The sequence below is a fragment of the Hevea brasiliensis genome, chromosome 12, assembly GCF_030052815.1.
Source record: "Hevea brasiliensis isolate MT/VB/25A 57/8 chromosome 12, ASM3005281v1, whole genome shotgun sequence".
Taxonomy (NCBI): domain Eukaryota; kingdom Viridiplantae; phylum Streptophyta; class Magnoliopsida; order Malpighiales; family Euphorbiaceae; genus Hevea; species Hevea brasiliensis.
Genome location: NC_079504.1, coordinates 8,137,976 through 8,155,965, shown reverse-complemented (window position 1 = coordinate 8,155,965; position 17,990 = coordinate 8,137,976). Strand labels below are relative to the sequence as shown.

Here is a 17,990-nt window from a genome sequence, read left to right as displayed (position 1 = left end):
ATTTTTAAGCACAATTCAGAAATAAAATAAAAAGTCAAAAATAGAAATGAAGAAACTTCTCACCCAAAAATTACGAGGCAAAAATCTGGATCTCGGTCCTCAGATATTTTTATATTAGATCACAGCCGTACATACGCCTACATCTTCGAAAAAGTGATAACCACGTGTCAATAAATGTGAAGTCCAGACTCCGGCGTAACCGTTCACGTGTCAGCAGAAAAAATAAATCACTCAGATGCCACTCTCTCTCTACGTCACCAGAAACTAGAAAGCGCTCCACCTTCAAGAGACGAGCAAAAGGACGTAAACTTTAGCCTCTCTCAATCTCAAATCTCACTTTTGGCAAACTCCCCTTTTCACTTCCACTGATCGGAAACGGGACCATATTTTCGAATCTCGAATACCTTTTCGTTGCTTTCTCTTCCTAATTTTTCACTTTCCAATAGAACAAGGAAATATGCTTTGGCCGTCACTTCCCTGTGATTCCACTTCCGCTGCTAAAATGCCTTTCTTTGCTTTACCTTTCGCTAATAACAGCACCAGCAGCATTGCCCCTTCTTCTGCTGGACCTTCTCGTGTTCTGGACATGGGGTGAGTAATGGTGATTCTTCAGCTAGAATCAGTTGTTTCTTTATGTTAGCTTAACTTTGATATAATTTTGACTTTGCCTAGTGCCTTTTTAGATTGAAGTTGAGTAAACAAGCTTCCAGTAGCAGTGGCCGTCGAATTTTTAGTCAGGCGCGTGTTGTTTATCTCTCTCTGTATCTGCCTTTTCGCATTTTTATTTAAGATATGACTATATAAATGATTCCTTTTTTTTTGGGTATATATTAGACAAAGGTTCGTTATAAGGATAGAAAGCCCAGTGTTTATGGTCGTGGTGCCCAAGAACGGGTGCTTGAGGAGGTAGTTAGGTCCATCTTTTTACCAGGAATTATGCTTATCTTCGAGGTTTGAGATTGAGCTTTTAATGTCATGCTTGTGTCGTTTTTGGTGGTTGTAGAAGGAAGCGTCTCAAATGTCGGAAACCGACCCGACTTTGAAAATTTTCCCAGGTCAGGCATTTCCATTGGGCGTATCTAAAGTTGATAACGGGATCAATTTTGCTATTTTTTCACAGCATGCCACTTCTGTCACTCTTTGCCTATCTCTCCCTCAAAGGTACTGGTTCAATTCCTGAAACGTAATCGTGAATTCTTTGTACGTCTTTCGATTTTGAAAGGAAGAGTAACATATTAACATGATTTGGGGTTCAGCAAATGTTTTTTTATGCGCTGATTGTTTTTTACACACCTTAAAGAAGTAACTAATTTGGCTATTAATGCCTTGCATTCTTTATGGTAAGTGAGCTTGATAGAAATTTGATAAAATGGAGAAATCCAAAGGAAAAGTGACAGAAAGTGGTCTTTACCTTTTCTTTTATCTGTTTGTTGTTTAAATGTTTCTTAGGGTGGAGAGGGAGTTCACCAGTTGTGGTAATATTTAGAAAATGTTGTGTTCTGTTTGCATTCTTGGAAATTTTTTGCAAAAGTTGATGTTTGATACAACCTTGTCACATTCGGCAATCCCATTGCTCATTTTATGTTGAAAACCCGATGGCTCTAATGTTTGTTTCAGATGCAATTGCTATCTGTCTTTGTGAAATGCATTTTTGTGTTTCTGGGAGAGGCTAGGAGGATTTTAACTGAAGTTTGATCTTCTTTTTGTCTTAGTGGTTGTATAGTCTTGCGAACTCATCTATGCTAAAAGCCTATTTGGATTAGTGGTTATAGTTAGCTGTTGGTGGTGGAAAACCCAAATGCTAGCAATTAGAAATCCCAATTTTTAGCATTTCACTTATAATTTTGAATCACTAACCACTTGATTTTGAATTGTCTCTTCAATTATTATATTCACCATACTCCCAACTAATTGATCGGAAGTTCTAACACCAACCATTGCATCCAACTGTTCATCAAAACAGGCTCTTAGTTAATTGATGATCAGCTATTAAGTTTTCCTTTGAATGCTATGCTGTACATCACACCTTGTTACCTTGTTTTTTCTTAGGGAAGCAAATGAAAGGCTGGGTGGTAGCTTGATTGAGCTGGCATTGGATCCTCATGTGAATAAAACAGGAGACATTTGGCATATCTGTATTGAGGTAGTCATATCCCCAAGCTGCACAGCAGCGACTTCAGAACTTGCTTGACACACACTTATATGTCTATCCTTATCTTACTCTAACTTGCTTTGCACACACTTATTGGCTCTAAATGGTTTGTTGGGCAACCTACGTGTTGTGTAGCCATGCATGTTTATGCGCGATTTAATTAGTCATTAAATTTTGTTTGCTTTCATTAGGTATAATTGAGTTGAGCTCAGTTGAGTCATTATAATAGACTACTTAAATCTTGACTCAATTTGCAAACTCAGAGATTGAAACTCAACTTGAATTCAGTCAAGTGAGCTTAAATTCTATTTGAAGTAGAATTTTCCTTTTAAATAGTTGGGAGAAATTATCATTTAAATATTATAAACATAATTTATTTATATATAAATATAAATTAAATGCTTGAGTAGGCTTGCAAGTGTCCTGAGCTGTGTACTTGCTACTCAAACTCAGTTCCAGCTGGACTCAGTTGAATTCTAATAGTATGCAAGTTGTGTCTGAGTAATTCATGAAGTAGTTTGACTTGCCTACAGCCCTACACTTTCTTTTCTTACATGTAGTCGCAACTGGTGTTCTGCTGCCTTTATTTCCATTCCTATACGTAAATCACAGAGTCATAAATTGAACCAAGGATTTTTGCAAATCAATGATTAACATAATGAGGATTAAAAGGATTGCTGAAGTTTAGATATGTTTACGATACTCAAACTGGTTTAACAGGCAATGAATCCATATAACTCTACTGCAAGTTGAATTCTCTGTTTGATCTACCTTCAGTCAACATATTTTTTTTTTATCTTTTTTTCTTTCTTTCATATCACTTGTCCTGGGATGCTCTTACCAATTTTATGTAATTCTTATTCATGCTGTTGATATCATTCCTGTAAATGCAGGATTTACCTTGTAGCAATGTGCTTTATGGTTATCGGATAGATGGTCCTCAAAATTGGCACCAGGGGCATCGATTTGACAGGAGCATCATACTTTTAGATCCTTATGCTAAGCTAGTTGAAGGTCGCCGATATTTTGGAGATGCTAGCCTTAAGTTGTCTAAATTTCTTGGTACTTATGATTTTGATAGCTTGCCTTTTGACTGGGGAGATAACTACAAGCTTCCAAATATACCAGAGGTACCCAAAGTTGCTTCCTATGCTTTTATTTGATGTACATGATTTTATTTTTCTCAACATATTTTGCCAAAGAGTGAAATTGAAAAGTGTGTTCTGCTCTTCCCTGCCTTCATTGCATGCCTGCTATTACCTGCATGTGCTTTCCATGAGTTTGCGGGTGAGGTTTGGTTGATGATCAGACTATATTTCATTCTTTTCCATTAGTTACATTTTGTGAATGCTTATTTCTTTTTATTCCAATTTTTCCTTTTTCACATACTTGCTGCTGTCTTTGCAGAAAGATCTTGTGATATATGAAATGAATGTTCGTGCATTTACAGCTGATAAATCTAGTGGCTTAGATCCAAAAATACGTGGGAGTTACCTTGGTGTAATTGAAAAGGTATCGACTCATTTACTTGATTGAATTTGCTCCAATGCATGGTGTCTGATCTTGAATAATATATTAGTTTTTAGTTCATATCAAAATTAACTTTCTTAGTCGAGAAACCTTTTGAAGCATTTGATCTATAGATGCAATGACTGCAAATCAAAAGAGGCCCTTGGTTTGCAAATTTGATGTTCCATTCTGTAAATTTTGCCTATTACAACTTGGATGTTTTTTGGTCAATGATTCGGGACTGAAATTTTTTTTTAGCTATCTTCATACTGCTTTTTCTGTTTTCAGTTTCCTTATTCTGTAACATAAGTCAATTCTAAAAGGGTATCTAAATCTTGCAATGCCTGCATGAATTCTTTGTTGATGAAAATCATGTCTTTATGCTCAATGCTCATGTTTTGTTCTTTGGAGATCAGTACCTATTTTGCTGTTTTCATTTACTGTGAATTCCTTACATTTTTTTTTCATTCAATTTTAAGATTCCGCATCTTCTAGAGCTGGGTGTCAATGCAGTGGAGTTGCTGCCTGTGTTTGAATTTGATGAATTTGAGTTTCAGAGACGCCCAAACCCCAGAGATCACATGGTAAAGCAAAACTTTTCAAGCCTTTTGCTATTGAGTTTCTTATATAAGTTTGACAGTTATTTCGCTATGTGCATAGTTGGGAAGCCTTGAATTGTTTTTCTTTTATTTGAAGTTTTCTCACATTTTTATTACTTTTTTTGATCTGGAAGTTATGTTCTGTTTATTAAAATTATTTTAAGCTGCTTCTGGAAATTGTCTTCATTCTTTGTCTTTTGCTATATCAAGCAAATTGTTTAACTTGTTTTGGATATAGTGCAAGGAAACAGAAATTAAAATTTGATATATGTGCACATGGCTAGAGACACACATTAAAAACAAAAGACCATACACACACTTTTATGTGTAATATATGTCTCTGCATACGTGTTCACGCCTATGTACCTGTAGATGTTCCTATGTTGATGCATTTGAAAACATTCTCATTCTTTATAATTTGCATACATAATTGATTTCCGCTTAGATTGTGTTTCACCATGTCATTTAGTTTTAGAATGTAGTTTGTTGAGAATTACGGACCCATAAGTGGGAATCATCAAATTGGCAGGGCTACAAGTTGAACTGGGCTTGAAACTAGGCTTCCCATCACCAAAATGGTCTAAGCCTTTTTAGTTTGGTTTGCCAACACTTATATGCTCTTTAATTTTCTTATACACTGCCAATGCGTGACTTATTCCCACAAGTCATATTCCAACATAGTTGAAGAGTTTATAAGGAAAGAGCTGCAATTGAGTTGAAACGGTAGATTACTGGATTTCCAGCAGAATGAAGTCACACTCTAAGCATATTCAAGATGAGAACATCAATATGAGATGATTTTCTTTTTGTTGAAATTTAACTTCAAGGCAATACGCCAATACCCCATTACATGATATTACTTCGTTAATGGATGTGCCATGGTGCCCTTTGGAAATTAAACTTCAAGTTCTTTTAGACTTTGAATGTTGTCTTGTTATGGAATTATAATTTAATGTCCAAAGTGAATGTTAATTGTTATTTCTTTTCCTTTTCTTTAAGATCAATACATGGGGCTATTCAACAATAAATTTCTTTGCTCCTATGAGTCGCTATGCTAGTGGTGGTGGAGGACCTTGTAATGCATCTCGAGAATTTAAGGAAATGGTCAAAGCCTTGCATGGTGCTGGCATTGAGGTAAATCTTGTTTCTTTAGTTGGAGTGCAGAACACTTTATTTTTTAAAGCTGGGAGCAATTTTCTTATTGTTTTTCTGATATTGCAATTTGCAAGTCTGAAAATATAACATGAACACATTCACATGACCACAAGCACTCATATGCAGACACAGCCTGAAATGCTTAATGAGACAGTTTACTGATGCTTTTTCTTGCCACAGGTTATTTTGGATGTCGTCTATAATCACACAAATGAGGTAGACGACCAAAATCCTTATACCACTTCATTCCGTGGCATAGATAATAAGGTGATTTATATATCTCTTTGGTTTGCAGTTTCCACTGTTATGGTTTTTGTGAAACCATAATGATCTTTAAAATCTCTAGTAGATATTTTGATTTTGTAGGCTTGGTATTTTGTATGTTTGTCAGTAGTTAGAACATTTCTTATTTGGTTAGTTGATGAGGAAAATTTTAGACAATTGCAATGTTTTAGAGGTCTTTTTAAAAAAAACAAAAAAAATTGTTGGAGGCTTTTAAGACAAATTATAATTCATGTGACTAATTAATTGAGAAACTGAATCATATATGAAGAAAAAGTTTTAGGATTGCTTCCATGATTCATTGTTCTTTATTTTCAGGATTTCAATCTAGTTTTCTTCTTGTTATGGAACTTGCATCCCGGTTTCTCACTTTCTCTTGCACAAGGTTTTGTTATAAGTCTTTATTCAACCTTCTTGGGTGTTCGATTGATTAATTATATCAGTTAGTAGTAAAATAAAAGTTCACTAACTTCACAATTGCCACGTGTGAAGATTTTCTACTCCCACTATCCTTACAGCAACATATGCTACTATCATTTGGAAATTTCTTCATTCTTCAATGGTACATCCTGTCTTTCCATCTACAGGTTTATTACATGTTGGACCCAAATAACAATGGCCAGTTGCTTAACTTTTCTGGATGTGGTAATTCTAATATCCTACTTGATTGCTTTCTTTTGGAAGTTTTTTAAGTGAATTTTTCAGCACTCTTCTTATCATATTAGGACTACTTTCATAATTTTATTTGAATTATATCTAATGAAAAAGCAGTTAATCTTCTCGTGTTTCCCTTTGGAACTTTTGATCTAGATACAAGATTCAGATAAGTGGATAGGAGAACTTTGATAACAGGGAAATATCTATCTATCTACTCCCTCTGTCCACTTTTATTTGTTTTTAAGATTTTTGCACGGTGATTAAAGAAGCAATTAAAGTACTTAAATTATAACAAAATACTTCTTAATTTGACTAAATTTCCTTTTATCTCTCCTAATTAAGAGAGAGGGGGAGGTGTTAAGATGAGTTTTAGAAAATTGTACAGGTAGTTATGGTGTTTAGTAGAGATAAGGGTAAAATTGGAAAAAATAATTAATATTCCTTGATCTTATCAAAACGACAGATAATTATGAACAAAACAACTTCTAAAAATGACAAATAAAAGTGGACGGAGGGAGTATGTCTGTCTGTGTTTGTCTGCATTTTCCATCTAAAACAGTTTATGCGCACGCACAAAGACATGTATATCATATACAAGAACTCTGCTCAATTACTATAAACTGAAGTGATGATGATATTGCAAATTTTTTGTAAAACACTAGTATCATTCTGTTCTATTATGAACTCAAATGTTCTACATGCATTGACAATACATAATGTCAATGAAGAAATAAGAACCAAACAGACAGCCTATGGCCAAGTTAATCTGGTCAAAATTATTTTAAGGGCATTGTCTTTCTTGCTGTTTGGATGAAAGTTCAGAAATTACCTTTGCCTTGTCATTTAGCTGAACATTAATGAGAAATGCCTGCAAACATGTTTTCTTTTGAAGAAAATCATTGTTATGATTATTTAAAGATCTCTGAGAAGCACCATCTTATTGTTCTCCAGGGAACACATTAAATTGTAATCATCCTGTGGTCATGGAGCTCATCCTAGAGAGCCTAAGACACTGGTATGGTCAACATATGAGCATAGCTATGGGTAATATTATTGCTAGTTAGGTATATAATCATCTAGTATTAAAGGAATCCAGCAAGTGTTATGTGATTGTCTTGACAATTTGGTCATAAAAATGATTCTAAAGTTTACTTATTGTTTAGATATTGTTCCATGGTTGTTAACTTTGATCGAGCAGTTTGGAATAAATGACAAATGATGTTACCAACTGGTGCTTAATTTGATCATTATTCTTTCATCATCTCTGACGACTTGAGACTATATTCTTGTATCAAGCTTGAAATGGTTTGAAACTTTCATGCGCATATCCTTTCTTTTCCTTTTGAGCCATATATATTGTCTCATTCTTCTATTTGACAAACTGCAGGGTCACTGAATACCATGTGGATGGATTTCGATTTGACCTGGCCAGCGTACTTTGTCGTGGAATTGATGGCACTCCACTTAGTGCTCCCCCAGTTATTAGGGTAAGAATGAATGCTACAAGGCAGTATTGTGAAAGTATAGAGATTCGAAGGGAAAGTTGGAGAGGAAGAAAAGGGTGGGCTGGGAGGGGGGCCTTTTCAATAGCTTTTATACATGTATTCAAAGTTTAACACCGCAACTAATTACTTTATTCCACCACTGTATCTACATAAATCTGACTCTTGTGCGGTCATATGGGTTAGGGCATGATCAGGGATTCAGGATAGCTTCAAATGTTGTGTCAATGCTACTCTTCTAGGAAAAAATGGATTGGTATTAAAAAAAAAACAAAAAACCTGAATCGTAAATGTGTCTTTTTTTTGGGGGGGGAGAAGTGCATCTAGATGAGAAATATTATCTTTTGTTACACTGAAATTTGCCAAGCAAAACTTCATTAGAACTAGAATTTTCTTTTTCTTTTTTTTTTAATATAATTTTGTGAAAAGCAATGCATCACTCAATTTATTTATTAAGTTTGCATTTCACCAAGAATGAATACATAACATGCAGTTTGGTTTATGCATTTTCTTGTGTGTGGTTCACATAAATCAGTTTTCCAGTTGGTTTAATGCCTTGTTTCATGATATTCATGGAATGAGCAATTTGGTGTAGTAACTTGCTGTTATTAAATGAACCAGGCAATTGCCAAAGACCCTATCCTATCAAGGTGTAAAATTATTGCAGAACCTTGGGATTGTGGAGGCCTTTATCTGGTTGGAAAATTTCCTAACTGGGACAGGTAATTTTCGCTTCTGTTAGTATTATCTATTGCATTTGTCAAGTGGATAAATAAATTCCAATATCATTCTCAGAATTCTTTTTCCAGTGCTGGATTTAGATTGGACAATGATTTGTGCTTTGCTGCAAAACTTTTTTCTTATTCTTAGTTCTTACTGAATGGTATTATGGTTGCTGCTGATCTATGATCAAGGTGTTGATTTTTTTTTTATTCTTCTTGGTAGTGCATCTGCTGGTACTTCTATCATGAAGAACATATTACATTTCCTGTCCTAAAAAAATTGGTCTATCTAATTCTAGAACCTTCAATTATTGGCAACCTTGGGGGAAGGAAATGTGATATATGTAAAGAAGAAAAAGAAGACCCTGATAGAGGAAAATCAATAATATTTTGAGTTTCTTTTAATCTTAAATTTGGTTCAAGCTGCAACACTGAATTGCAGTGTATATATCTTGGCTTTGGAGCTATGAAGTTATATTTGTTTTTAACATGTTCTAAATTTTGATATATTTTAGGGTGACATGTAATGCTTCCAGTTGTATACCTGGCTAATCTGATTCTTAAAAATTTTATTCAAATATATTATCAAATGGCTATGGAGCTTGTGGATAATGGAGCTTGTGGATACCTTGGAAAGGAGAAGGGTGAATATTGCTTGCATTCAGGAGACTAAATGGGTAGGAGAGAAAAGTAAGGAAGTGGGTAATTCAGGGTACAAACTGTGGTTTACCGGAAAGGAGAGAAATAAGAACGGAGTGGGTATAATCATAGACAGAACATTGAAAGACGGAAAAGAGTAGGAGATAGAATTATACTAGTAAAGCTAGTACTAGAAGGAGAAACAATAAATATAGTTAGTGCTTATGCCCCACAAATAGGACTAGACAGTGAGAGTAAACAAAGGTTTTGGGAAGATATGGATGATTTAACGCAAAGCATACCGAATGAAGAGAATGTTTTCATTGGTGGAGATTTGAATGGACATGTAGGAAGTGATAGGCAAGGTTATGAAAATGTTCATGGAGGTTTTGACTTTGGCAGTCGAAATGAGGAGGGAAAAAGCATCATGGATTTTGCTATGGCATACGACCTAATACTAGCAAATACCTACTTTATAAAAAGAGAGTCACATTTAGTGACTTTCAAAAGTGGGCAACATAGAAGCCAAATCGACTTCCTCTTAACCAGGAAGACAAATAGAGCTCTATGTAAGGATTGCAAGGTCATTCCAGGAGAGGCTTTAACAAGTCAACATAGGTTGGTGGTCTTGGATGTTAAGTTTAGGAACAATTCAAGTAAGGTTAGAAGAAATAGTGTAGCTCGAACAAAGTGGTGGGAGTTCAAAGGAGTAAAGCAAGTGAAGTTCAAAAATGAGCTTCTAAGTCCAAGTATGGAAGCTAGATATGGAGGCCAATGATATGTGGATACAGATGGCATCAAAGATTAGAGAAGTAGCTAGAAAAGTACTTGGAGAGTCTAAAGGACATGGACCACCCTCAAAAGAGAGATGGTGGTGGAATGAGGAAGTACAAAAGGCAGTGAAGAGAAAAAGGGAATGGTATAAGAAATTAACTAGATGTGATAATAATGAGGCATATGAACAGTACAAGATAGCAAAGAAAGAGGCAAAAAAAGCAGTTAGTCAAGCAAGAGCACAGGCCTTTGAAAAGTTATATGAGAAACTTGAAACTAAAGAAGGGGAGAAAGATATTTATAGATTAGCAAGGAGTAGAGAAAGGAAATGTCAAGATCTCAATCAAGTTAGGTGCATTAAGGATAAAGAAGGAAAAGTGTTAGTGAAAGATGAGGACATTAAAGAAAGATGGAGAAATTATTTTAATGATCTCTTTAATAATAGTCAAAATGGTAATAGCGTGAATATAGATTATAGAACAATAGAAAAGAATGTAAATTATACTAGAAGGATTCGATCTTTAGAAGTAAAGGAAGCACTTAAGAGAATGAAAGTGGGTAAAGCCTGTGGACCCGATGAAATACCAATTGAAGTGTGGAAGTATTTGGGAGATATGGGAGTGGCATGGTTAACTAAATTATTTAATAAGATTCTAAACTCAAAGAAAATGCCTGATGAATGGAGGAAGAGTATTTTAGTACCTATTTTTAAAAATAAGGGAGACATACAGAGTTGCTCAAACTATAGGAGAATTAAACTCATGAGCCATACTATGAAGTTGTGGGAGAGAGTTGTGGAGCATTGACTACGTCATGATTCTTCAACTATGGAAGCAATCTTTCTCATTAGAAGCTTGATGGAGAAATATAGAGATGTGAAGAAAGATCTACACATGGTTTTTATTGATTTGGAAAAGGCTTATGATAGTGTTCCAAGAGAGATCTTATGGAATGTGTTAGAACAAAAGAGGGTATCTATTAGGTACATACAAGTATTGAAAGATATGTATGAAGAAGCAACTACTATTGTGGGGACACAAGTGATTTTTCGATCTCAATTGGATTACACCAAGGATCAGCCATAAGCCCTTACCTTTTACATTAGTTTTAGATGAAAAACATATACAAGAGAGTATTCATTGGTGCATGATGTTTGCGGATGATATTGTTCTGATAGATGAGACACGAGAAGGAGTCAATAGGAAGCTAGAACTTTGGAGAAGTACTCTAGAGTCAAAGGGTTTTAAGTTAAGTAGAACGAAGACGAATACATGCATTGCAAGTTCGAAGGCCAAACTGGTGATAGGGAAGGAGTTAGTTTGAATGGGGTGGTACTGTCCCAAAGTAATCACTTTAAATATCTAGGCTCAGTCCTTCAAGTAGATGGGGGATGCGAGGAGGATGTTAGTCATAGGATTAAAGCCGGATGGTTGAAGTGGAGACGTGCCACGGGAGTTTTATGTGATGGTAAGATTCCCAATAAATTAAAAGGAAAATTTTACCATACAGCCATACGACCGGCTATGTTATATGGTAGTGAGTGTTGGGCACTGAAAGAGTCGTATGCATCTAAGATAAGAGTTGCAGAGATGAGAATGTTAAGGTGGATGAGTGGCCATACTAGACTAGATAAAGTCCGTAATGAGAGTATCAGAGAAAAGGTAGGAGTGGTGCCAATTGAAGATAAGTTGAGAGAAGGGAGATTGAGGTGGTTTGGTCATGTGAAGCGTAGACATACGGAGGCTCCAGTTAGACAAGTAGAGCACATTAGGTTAGAGGATAGAAAGAAAAAAAGGGGTAGACCTAAATTAACTTGGAGGAGAGTAGTACAACATGACTTAGAAGCATTACACATTTCTGAGGATTTAACCCAAAATCGTTCAGAGTGGAAAAAGCGAATCCATATAGCCGACCCCAAATTTTTGGGATAAAGGCTTAGTTGAGTTGAGTTGAGTTGTATATTATCAAATGGCTAATTGTAGTTCTGCTGATGAGATGGAATGATGTTGGTATTTCTTATCTGTGGGAATGTGTTTGCTTAATTAGATAATTTGCATGGCATGATCCTTGATGTACTTTACCCTTTTGAATTCCTATAAGAGTTCATGTTTTCCTTTTCAAGGAGTTGTGCACATGTGATGCATGTCATCTCATTTCCATTAGTCCATTTATGCAGGTGGGCTGAGTGGAATGGGAAGTACCGTGATGACTTGAGAAGATTTATTAAGGTGGTGCCAGGAATAAGGATACAATTTAAAACTGATGGCTGAATGGCTTGTTTTTAGATGGCTGACTTTCATGATAAAGTTTCAAATGCGCATCAAATGATTTGATGTAGTTTCCAGATATTACTGAAAGTGTTTTATTGACTCGATATTTTAAGACTTTAGTGCTGGTAATCAAATGCTATGATTTTGGATGCTGAATATTTTCATTATTGTTTATTTTTTTTAAAGAATTGTTATGGTAACATTTAAATTCTTGAGACTTTCACCTGTGAATTTCTTCAATCTTCGTTTGTATCATTACTTTGTCATCACTCTCTATGTATTGTTTGTTCTCATGTTATGCTTGGCCAGATGATCATCATATTATAATTGTAATTATTCTTGATCATGTTCTTTAATTTTTAGGAAGCAATTATTCTTATATTTTACTTGTGAATATTTCTGTTTCTAAATCTCCTAGTAAACTTTACATACTATAGGGTGATTCTGGTATGAAAGGGAGTTTTGCAACTCATGTTGCTGGATCTGCTGACCTGTACAGAGTAAGCATTGTTGATGTGGTGAACAACTATATTTCTGTAGTCTATAATCAGTTTCTCCATGCATAATTGTGTTAATGGGGACTTAAATTTTTTTTAAGGTTAATGGTGATGGTTTTTGTTCATTCAACAGGTGAATAAGCGCAAGCCTTTTCATAGCATTAATTTTGTAATAGCACACGATGGATTCACACTGCATGATCTTGTTTCATACAATTTTAAGGTAGTTATAAATGTGAATTATTCAATCATCATACACTTCCAGTTTTTTTATTATTTATTTTTTTTTTCCAATTATTGTTGGTTTTGTAGCATAATGATGCCAATGGAGAAGGTGGGAATGATGGAAGCAATGACAATTTTAGTTGGAATTGTGGCTTTGAAGGTAGGTCAAATATTTGCTTCCTACTTCACAGTATTTTTCTAAATGATTTGTGGCTGACATATAAAATGGTAAGAATCAAACAAAGATTTGCGTTATTGGTATTGTGGCAGTCGATGCATATGATCCTGTGTTGTCATGAACTTTGGGCTTTCCTATTAATATGAGACCTGTTGTTCGTAAGCCATAAGTAATTTTTTTGTTATTTTGAAGCAACAGCAATGTTTTCCATGGGGTTGGAATGACAGGAAAGTTTTCCTTGTTGCCTGTCTTCTTTCTTTCTTTCATGAAAAGCACATGTTTATCTGTATATGACTCTAGCACACTGGCGCAGAACAGAATAATTATATCATTACAAGGCTATTTTAGGGATTTTATAATGTCAGGCTTTTTCCCCCCATTATCTGCTGACAGAAATGTATTACCTTTCTTTGCTGGGCAGGAGAAACTGATGATCCTTCAATTAAAGCTTTACGCTCTCGCCAAATGAAAAATTTCCATTTGGCATTAATGTTATCTCAGGTAAAGTACAGAACCAGTTTTGTCAATCTCATACTGGCGCATTCTTATTCCATGCCTGGTAAGCATATGTCAAATGAAATTTATTGAGTTTAGGTAAAACATTTTTTGCTCAAATACCCCATTTGTGGAATTTTAGAGTTGCTGTAGTACATATCTGTGAATTTATTTACTTATTTATTTTGTGAGCCTTGATATGCTTACCGACCTTCTGCAATGATGCGATTTTCCAACTGCATATTATCAGGGAACACCAATGATGTTAATGGGGGATGAATATGGGCATACTCGCTATGGAAATAACAATAGTTATGGGCATGACACTTCTATTAACAATTTCCAGTGGGGATTTGTAAGTTTCTCTATTCAGTTTCTTGCTGTTTGGCAGATTTTTTTTTTTTTCAGATAATAGCTAACTGGCACAATCTTTTGGCAAGACAGTTGGATAAACAAAGGAATAGTCAGTTCAGGTTTTTCTCTGAGGTGATAAAGTTTCGAAAAATGCATCAAGTATTTCGTCATGAAAATTTTCTCAGCAAAGTAAAGCTATTTTCTCCTCTCCTTGTAGACTTGAAGCCATTTTGTATATTTCCATGCGTTAATTTTGTGCAAATGAGCTTTTGAACACGTGCAGAATGATGTGACATGGCATGAAGACAACTGGGACAATTATGAAAGCAAATTCCTTGCATTTACGTAAGATTTTGTGCATGTTTCACACTGAGTTGTGGTGGTTCAATATGTATACATATTCGCCAGCATAGTTTTGTTACTGGGAACCTTGCCATGTTGTTGTGTCCTTGGTTATTGAATCAAGAAAATTTTACACTGATAGCTAGCTTCTTTTGCTTTAAAATGATGTGGATTATAGGACCTGTTTATTAGTTTTAACAATGCATGTATATGTTTTTGTTCCATTTATACTCCTATACAGAATGAAATCTCTCTGTGGCCCCTATTTTCCATTTCCTGCCAACAAGTTCCAGCAATCTTGCGAACTGCACTTTCTTTGACAGCCACCACTGTGTACTAGCAAGTTTGACAAAGTTACAACAGAATATTGGGCAAGTTAACTGAAATGAACGAGCTTTCTTGTCCTGTTAACTCTTTTGGTATGTCAAGAGCTGTATCATGATGCGCATAGTGGTAGATAACTACAAGAATATGTTCTCAGTATATTCAACTTGGCAGCTTGAACACAACATCACTTATTGATTTTATTTTCCTGAGCTCAAAAAGCGTACTCAATGTTACCAAATGATGATTTGAACGCATTTCAATCATGATTTTAAAGGCGGTTGTCAAGTTAAGTAACGTTACGGCTGTTAAATATAGGTTATTGAGGGGACATTACCGATACCCAAGTTAAGTAAAGGCCAGAAAAAAGCGGTATTGGTAACAGCTGTTATGTCGGTGGGCATAGAGTCCTTTTTATTTTGAAGCAAAGTGGCAGAGAGCTTGTTTTCTCTGGTTTTTTTTACTTCCCCTTCTGTTTCTCTCAAATTTCCATCTTAAATTTTCTGTCTTTTACAAATTTTCATTTCTTGAGCTAAGATCATCGATTAGTAAAGGTTTATTTGGAGTGAAAGAAAGCAATTAATCACACTTCTACATCTATATTTTGTAAATGGTGAGTTATATGTCTTTGTTATTGGTGTTTTTGCTCAGTTGTTGAAGAAAATTATGTTATATGCTAGATTGTTTAATACTAAAGATGTCTAAGAATGATAAATTTAATGTCTTTATTTGATATATTTATGTTTATTATTTAGTTGTATGTCTCAGTTTTTAATTATATCTTGAAATATCTATTCATTTCATTAACTTTTCAAATTTTTTTTTCAAATAATTTGTGTAGCAATAGCTGTTACCATTATGTTACTGTTGTTACAGGCCTATTTCCATTACCCGCGACTACGATTTAAATCAATGATTTCAATGTATGAGCACTGGTATTGATATATTGATATTTATTATGCAGCCTTCATAACAGCAATGGATCTGATATCTATTTGGCGTTTAATGCTCATGACTACTATGTTAAAGTTTTGATACCCCCTCCACCATCAAAGAGGCGTTGGTTTCGTGTGGTTAGATTTTCTTTCTTTCTTGCATATATGCTAAAATTCATGCTGCTGCATCTCTGTACCTTTTGTAAATTTGGTGCTTGGTGCCCGTACCAGTGCATGGTAACCATTTGTTGGAGCTATCTGTTCATCTTTCAAACTGATTCTATTGGTTTATAGGTCACTAGATCCAGCTGACTGTTTAGGCTGCATGTTGATGTTTGAAATCTTTTGATGCTATTATCAATGTGGAGATAAAGCTTTCAATTATGCCTCCACTTTCAATGATGCTGCAACTTACTCCTCTGCCTGCCTATAATTTTTGTTGAATACAATTTTGCTTTCACTGGTCATTTTCTTCCTCATTTCTATAGCATTGTTCTTCTGTTCACTTGAAATGCACGTAGCATGCTTAGACACCATGTAGTAGTATCACATTACAGTATTCATAATATATTTTGTTCCGTGCTTATTCACTATGATGCAACTTATCAGCATCACTTTTGGGTTTTCCATTTATGTTCTTCTGTTATCTATTACTATTACCTTCAGTTTGAATCATGGGTTAAAAGACACTATGATTGTAGGTGGACACCAATCTTTCATCTCCAGACGACTTTGTTCCTGAAGGTCTCCCAGGCATTGGGAATTCCTATAATGTAGCTCCATTCTCGTCGATTGTTCTTGAAGCTAAACTGATGTAATGGCAAGTTGCTAACAGACGAGTGTTTCGAGTCACTTGCCCCGCTATGAAGCATCTGATTATTGAAGATAGGAAAAGATCTAAAGCTTCCATGCTTCCAGAATATCTTTATAGCTGAAGTGGGTGAATACTCCACTGATGATTGAATCCAATCAAGAAGACCCGAGCAAGCTCAGAAGTTATCATTTAATACCTTTTGGTGTAAGCTTGCTTTGTTACACGAATCCATACAATGATTTAAACTTTTGCTATGGACACAAGCTTTGTCAAATCAATAGATGTGGCAGGCAAACACATCTTATGCATGTAATCAAAATTTGTTATATGCTGAAAATTCCTGTTAAATCACTAAAGAGCAGCTGCTAATAGACAAAAGTTGTTTTTTCCTTTTTATGCCAAAGTAAAATATCGGATAGATGACCCACACTGCCAAATAATCACTAAGAACAAGCAATTGCATTGATCAGATTTTTTAATCCTGAAGCAGTTCACTGCCGGGAATGGGGATATTTATCTGCCAAATTTAAGAAAAGGGCAAGCGAGAGAAAAGGTGGAAAATGCTGAGAATGGGAGTGTTTAATTAAATTGGGATGATGACATCATGATCATCAGAATTGATTCAATCCAGGCAAACTGAAAATAGTTGCGGTATATGTCATCACTCTTTGTTTAGGACCACCAGGTGTCATCTAAGCCGAACTCGAGTTAGCATCTCTGTAATGACATGATCAGGGAAAACTTTCGTATCTTATCCAATATCTATATCGTGTTTATTCGCTGGTGGTGGTGACTGGTGAAGAAGCTTTGCTTGTTAAGGACCCACTATGAGGTGTCCAAGCTCTGGAATGAAGAAGAAGAAGAAGAAGAGCCCATTAAGATACCAAGCAAGTGGCATCCAGTTCAATTCGCATTTCCTCTTTTTCTTTCCATAAACAACCACAACAGCAATCGACAATTGACTCTTATATCATTTTAAAAGGAAGAAATTATAAACTATGAATTAATCAGTCAATAATCTATCTTTTTCTCCCCACCTCCAGCAGAAAAAGGAAGAGTTCATGGCCAAAACCGCGTTGAACAAAACCATAACGTGCAAGCAGAGGTGCCATGGCCAGCTCATCTTGATTGGAAGGAAGAAAAAAAAAAGTATCAACTCCAGTTGTAGACAGACCAGTTAACAACTTGGCAATGAAAATGAGGGTGTTGAAATTTGTTTGCTTCCAATGCGTGATGACCTGAAGAATTAGTGAGTTTGGATTCAGTATTTTAGTTTAGCTTATCATTTCAAAATGGTAGAGCCAAGCATTGTAATAACTGCTGGAGATGTAAGCAAAATGAGAAACCATGGAGTAAAAATGGGGACGTGTACGTGTTTTTATTACATTGAATTGACAGTAACAGTATAATTCCTAAGAAATCGTTAATAATGAGTCTTAAATAATTGAATCAACAACGTGCCCATCATAACGGGAACCAGAATTTTGGTTGATAGTTAATTATAATAACTTTAATTTTTTTTTTAAAAAAAAATATTATTATTATTTTTTAGTGTTGCAGATCAA

The 17,990-nt window shown here is 35.2% G+C and overlaps 1 protein-coding gene across 2 annotated transcripts; it reads left to right on the top strand.

Annotated features, from left to right (window-relative positions):
• The first annotated feature begins 246 nt into the window (after positions 1-246).
• On the top strand, positions 247-16,821 carry LOC110648706 (isoamylase 3, chloroplastic). Of its 2 annotated transcripts, none has more exons than XM_058131007.1 (24): positions 247-591; positions 684-738; positions 835-906; positions 1,004-1,161; positions 2,050-2,143; positions 3,046-3,282; positions 3,560-3,664; positions 4,141-4,245; positions 5,260-5,394; positions 5,596-5,631; positions 6,285-6,342; positions 7,306-7,369; positions 7,742-7,841; positions 8,478-8,578; positions 12,168-12,219; positions 12,699-12,761; positions 12,892-12,981; positions 13,071-13,143; positions 13,583-13,662; positions 13,907-14,011; positions 14,101-14,199; positions 14,294-14,355; positions 15,641-15,749; positions 16,313-16,821. In XM_058131007.1, exons 1-24 carry the CDS (start codon positions 458-460, stop codon positions 16,427-16,429), a joined length of 2,304 nt encoding a protein of 767 aa, XP_057986990.1. In that variant the 5' UTR covers positions 247-457; the 3' UTR covers positions 16,430-16,821. The 2 variants fall into 2 exon arrangements, with proteins under 2 accessions (XP_057986990.1, XP_021658724.2); XM_021803032.2 differs by having other exon boundaries at positions 248-591; positions 5,596-5,682.
• Positions 16,822-17,990: the final 1,169 nt, after the last annotated feature.

What these genes read in the sequence shown, in the direction of transcription:
- LOC110648706 (XM_021803032.2), top strand. Translation starts at nt 458, where the DNA reads ATGCTTTGGCCGTCACTTCCCTGTGATTCCACTTCCGCTGCTAAAATG. An exon ending in CAAACCCCAGAGATCACATG is followed by an intron (nt 4,246 to 5,259) that starts GTAAAGCAAAAC and finishes CTTTTCTTTAAG; the next exon opens with ATCAATACATGGGGCTATTC. An exon ending in AGAGGCGTTGGTTTCGTGTG is followed by an intron (nt 15,750 to 16,312) that starts GTTAGATTTTCT and finishes CTATGATTGTAG; the next exon opens with GTGGACACCAATCTTTCATC.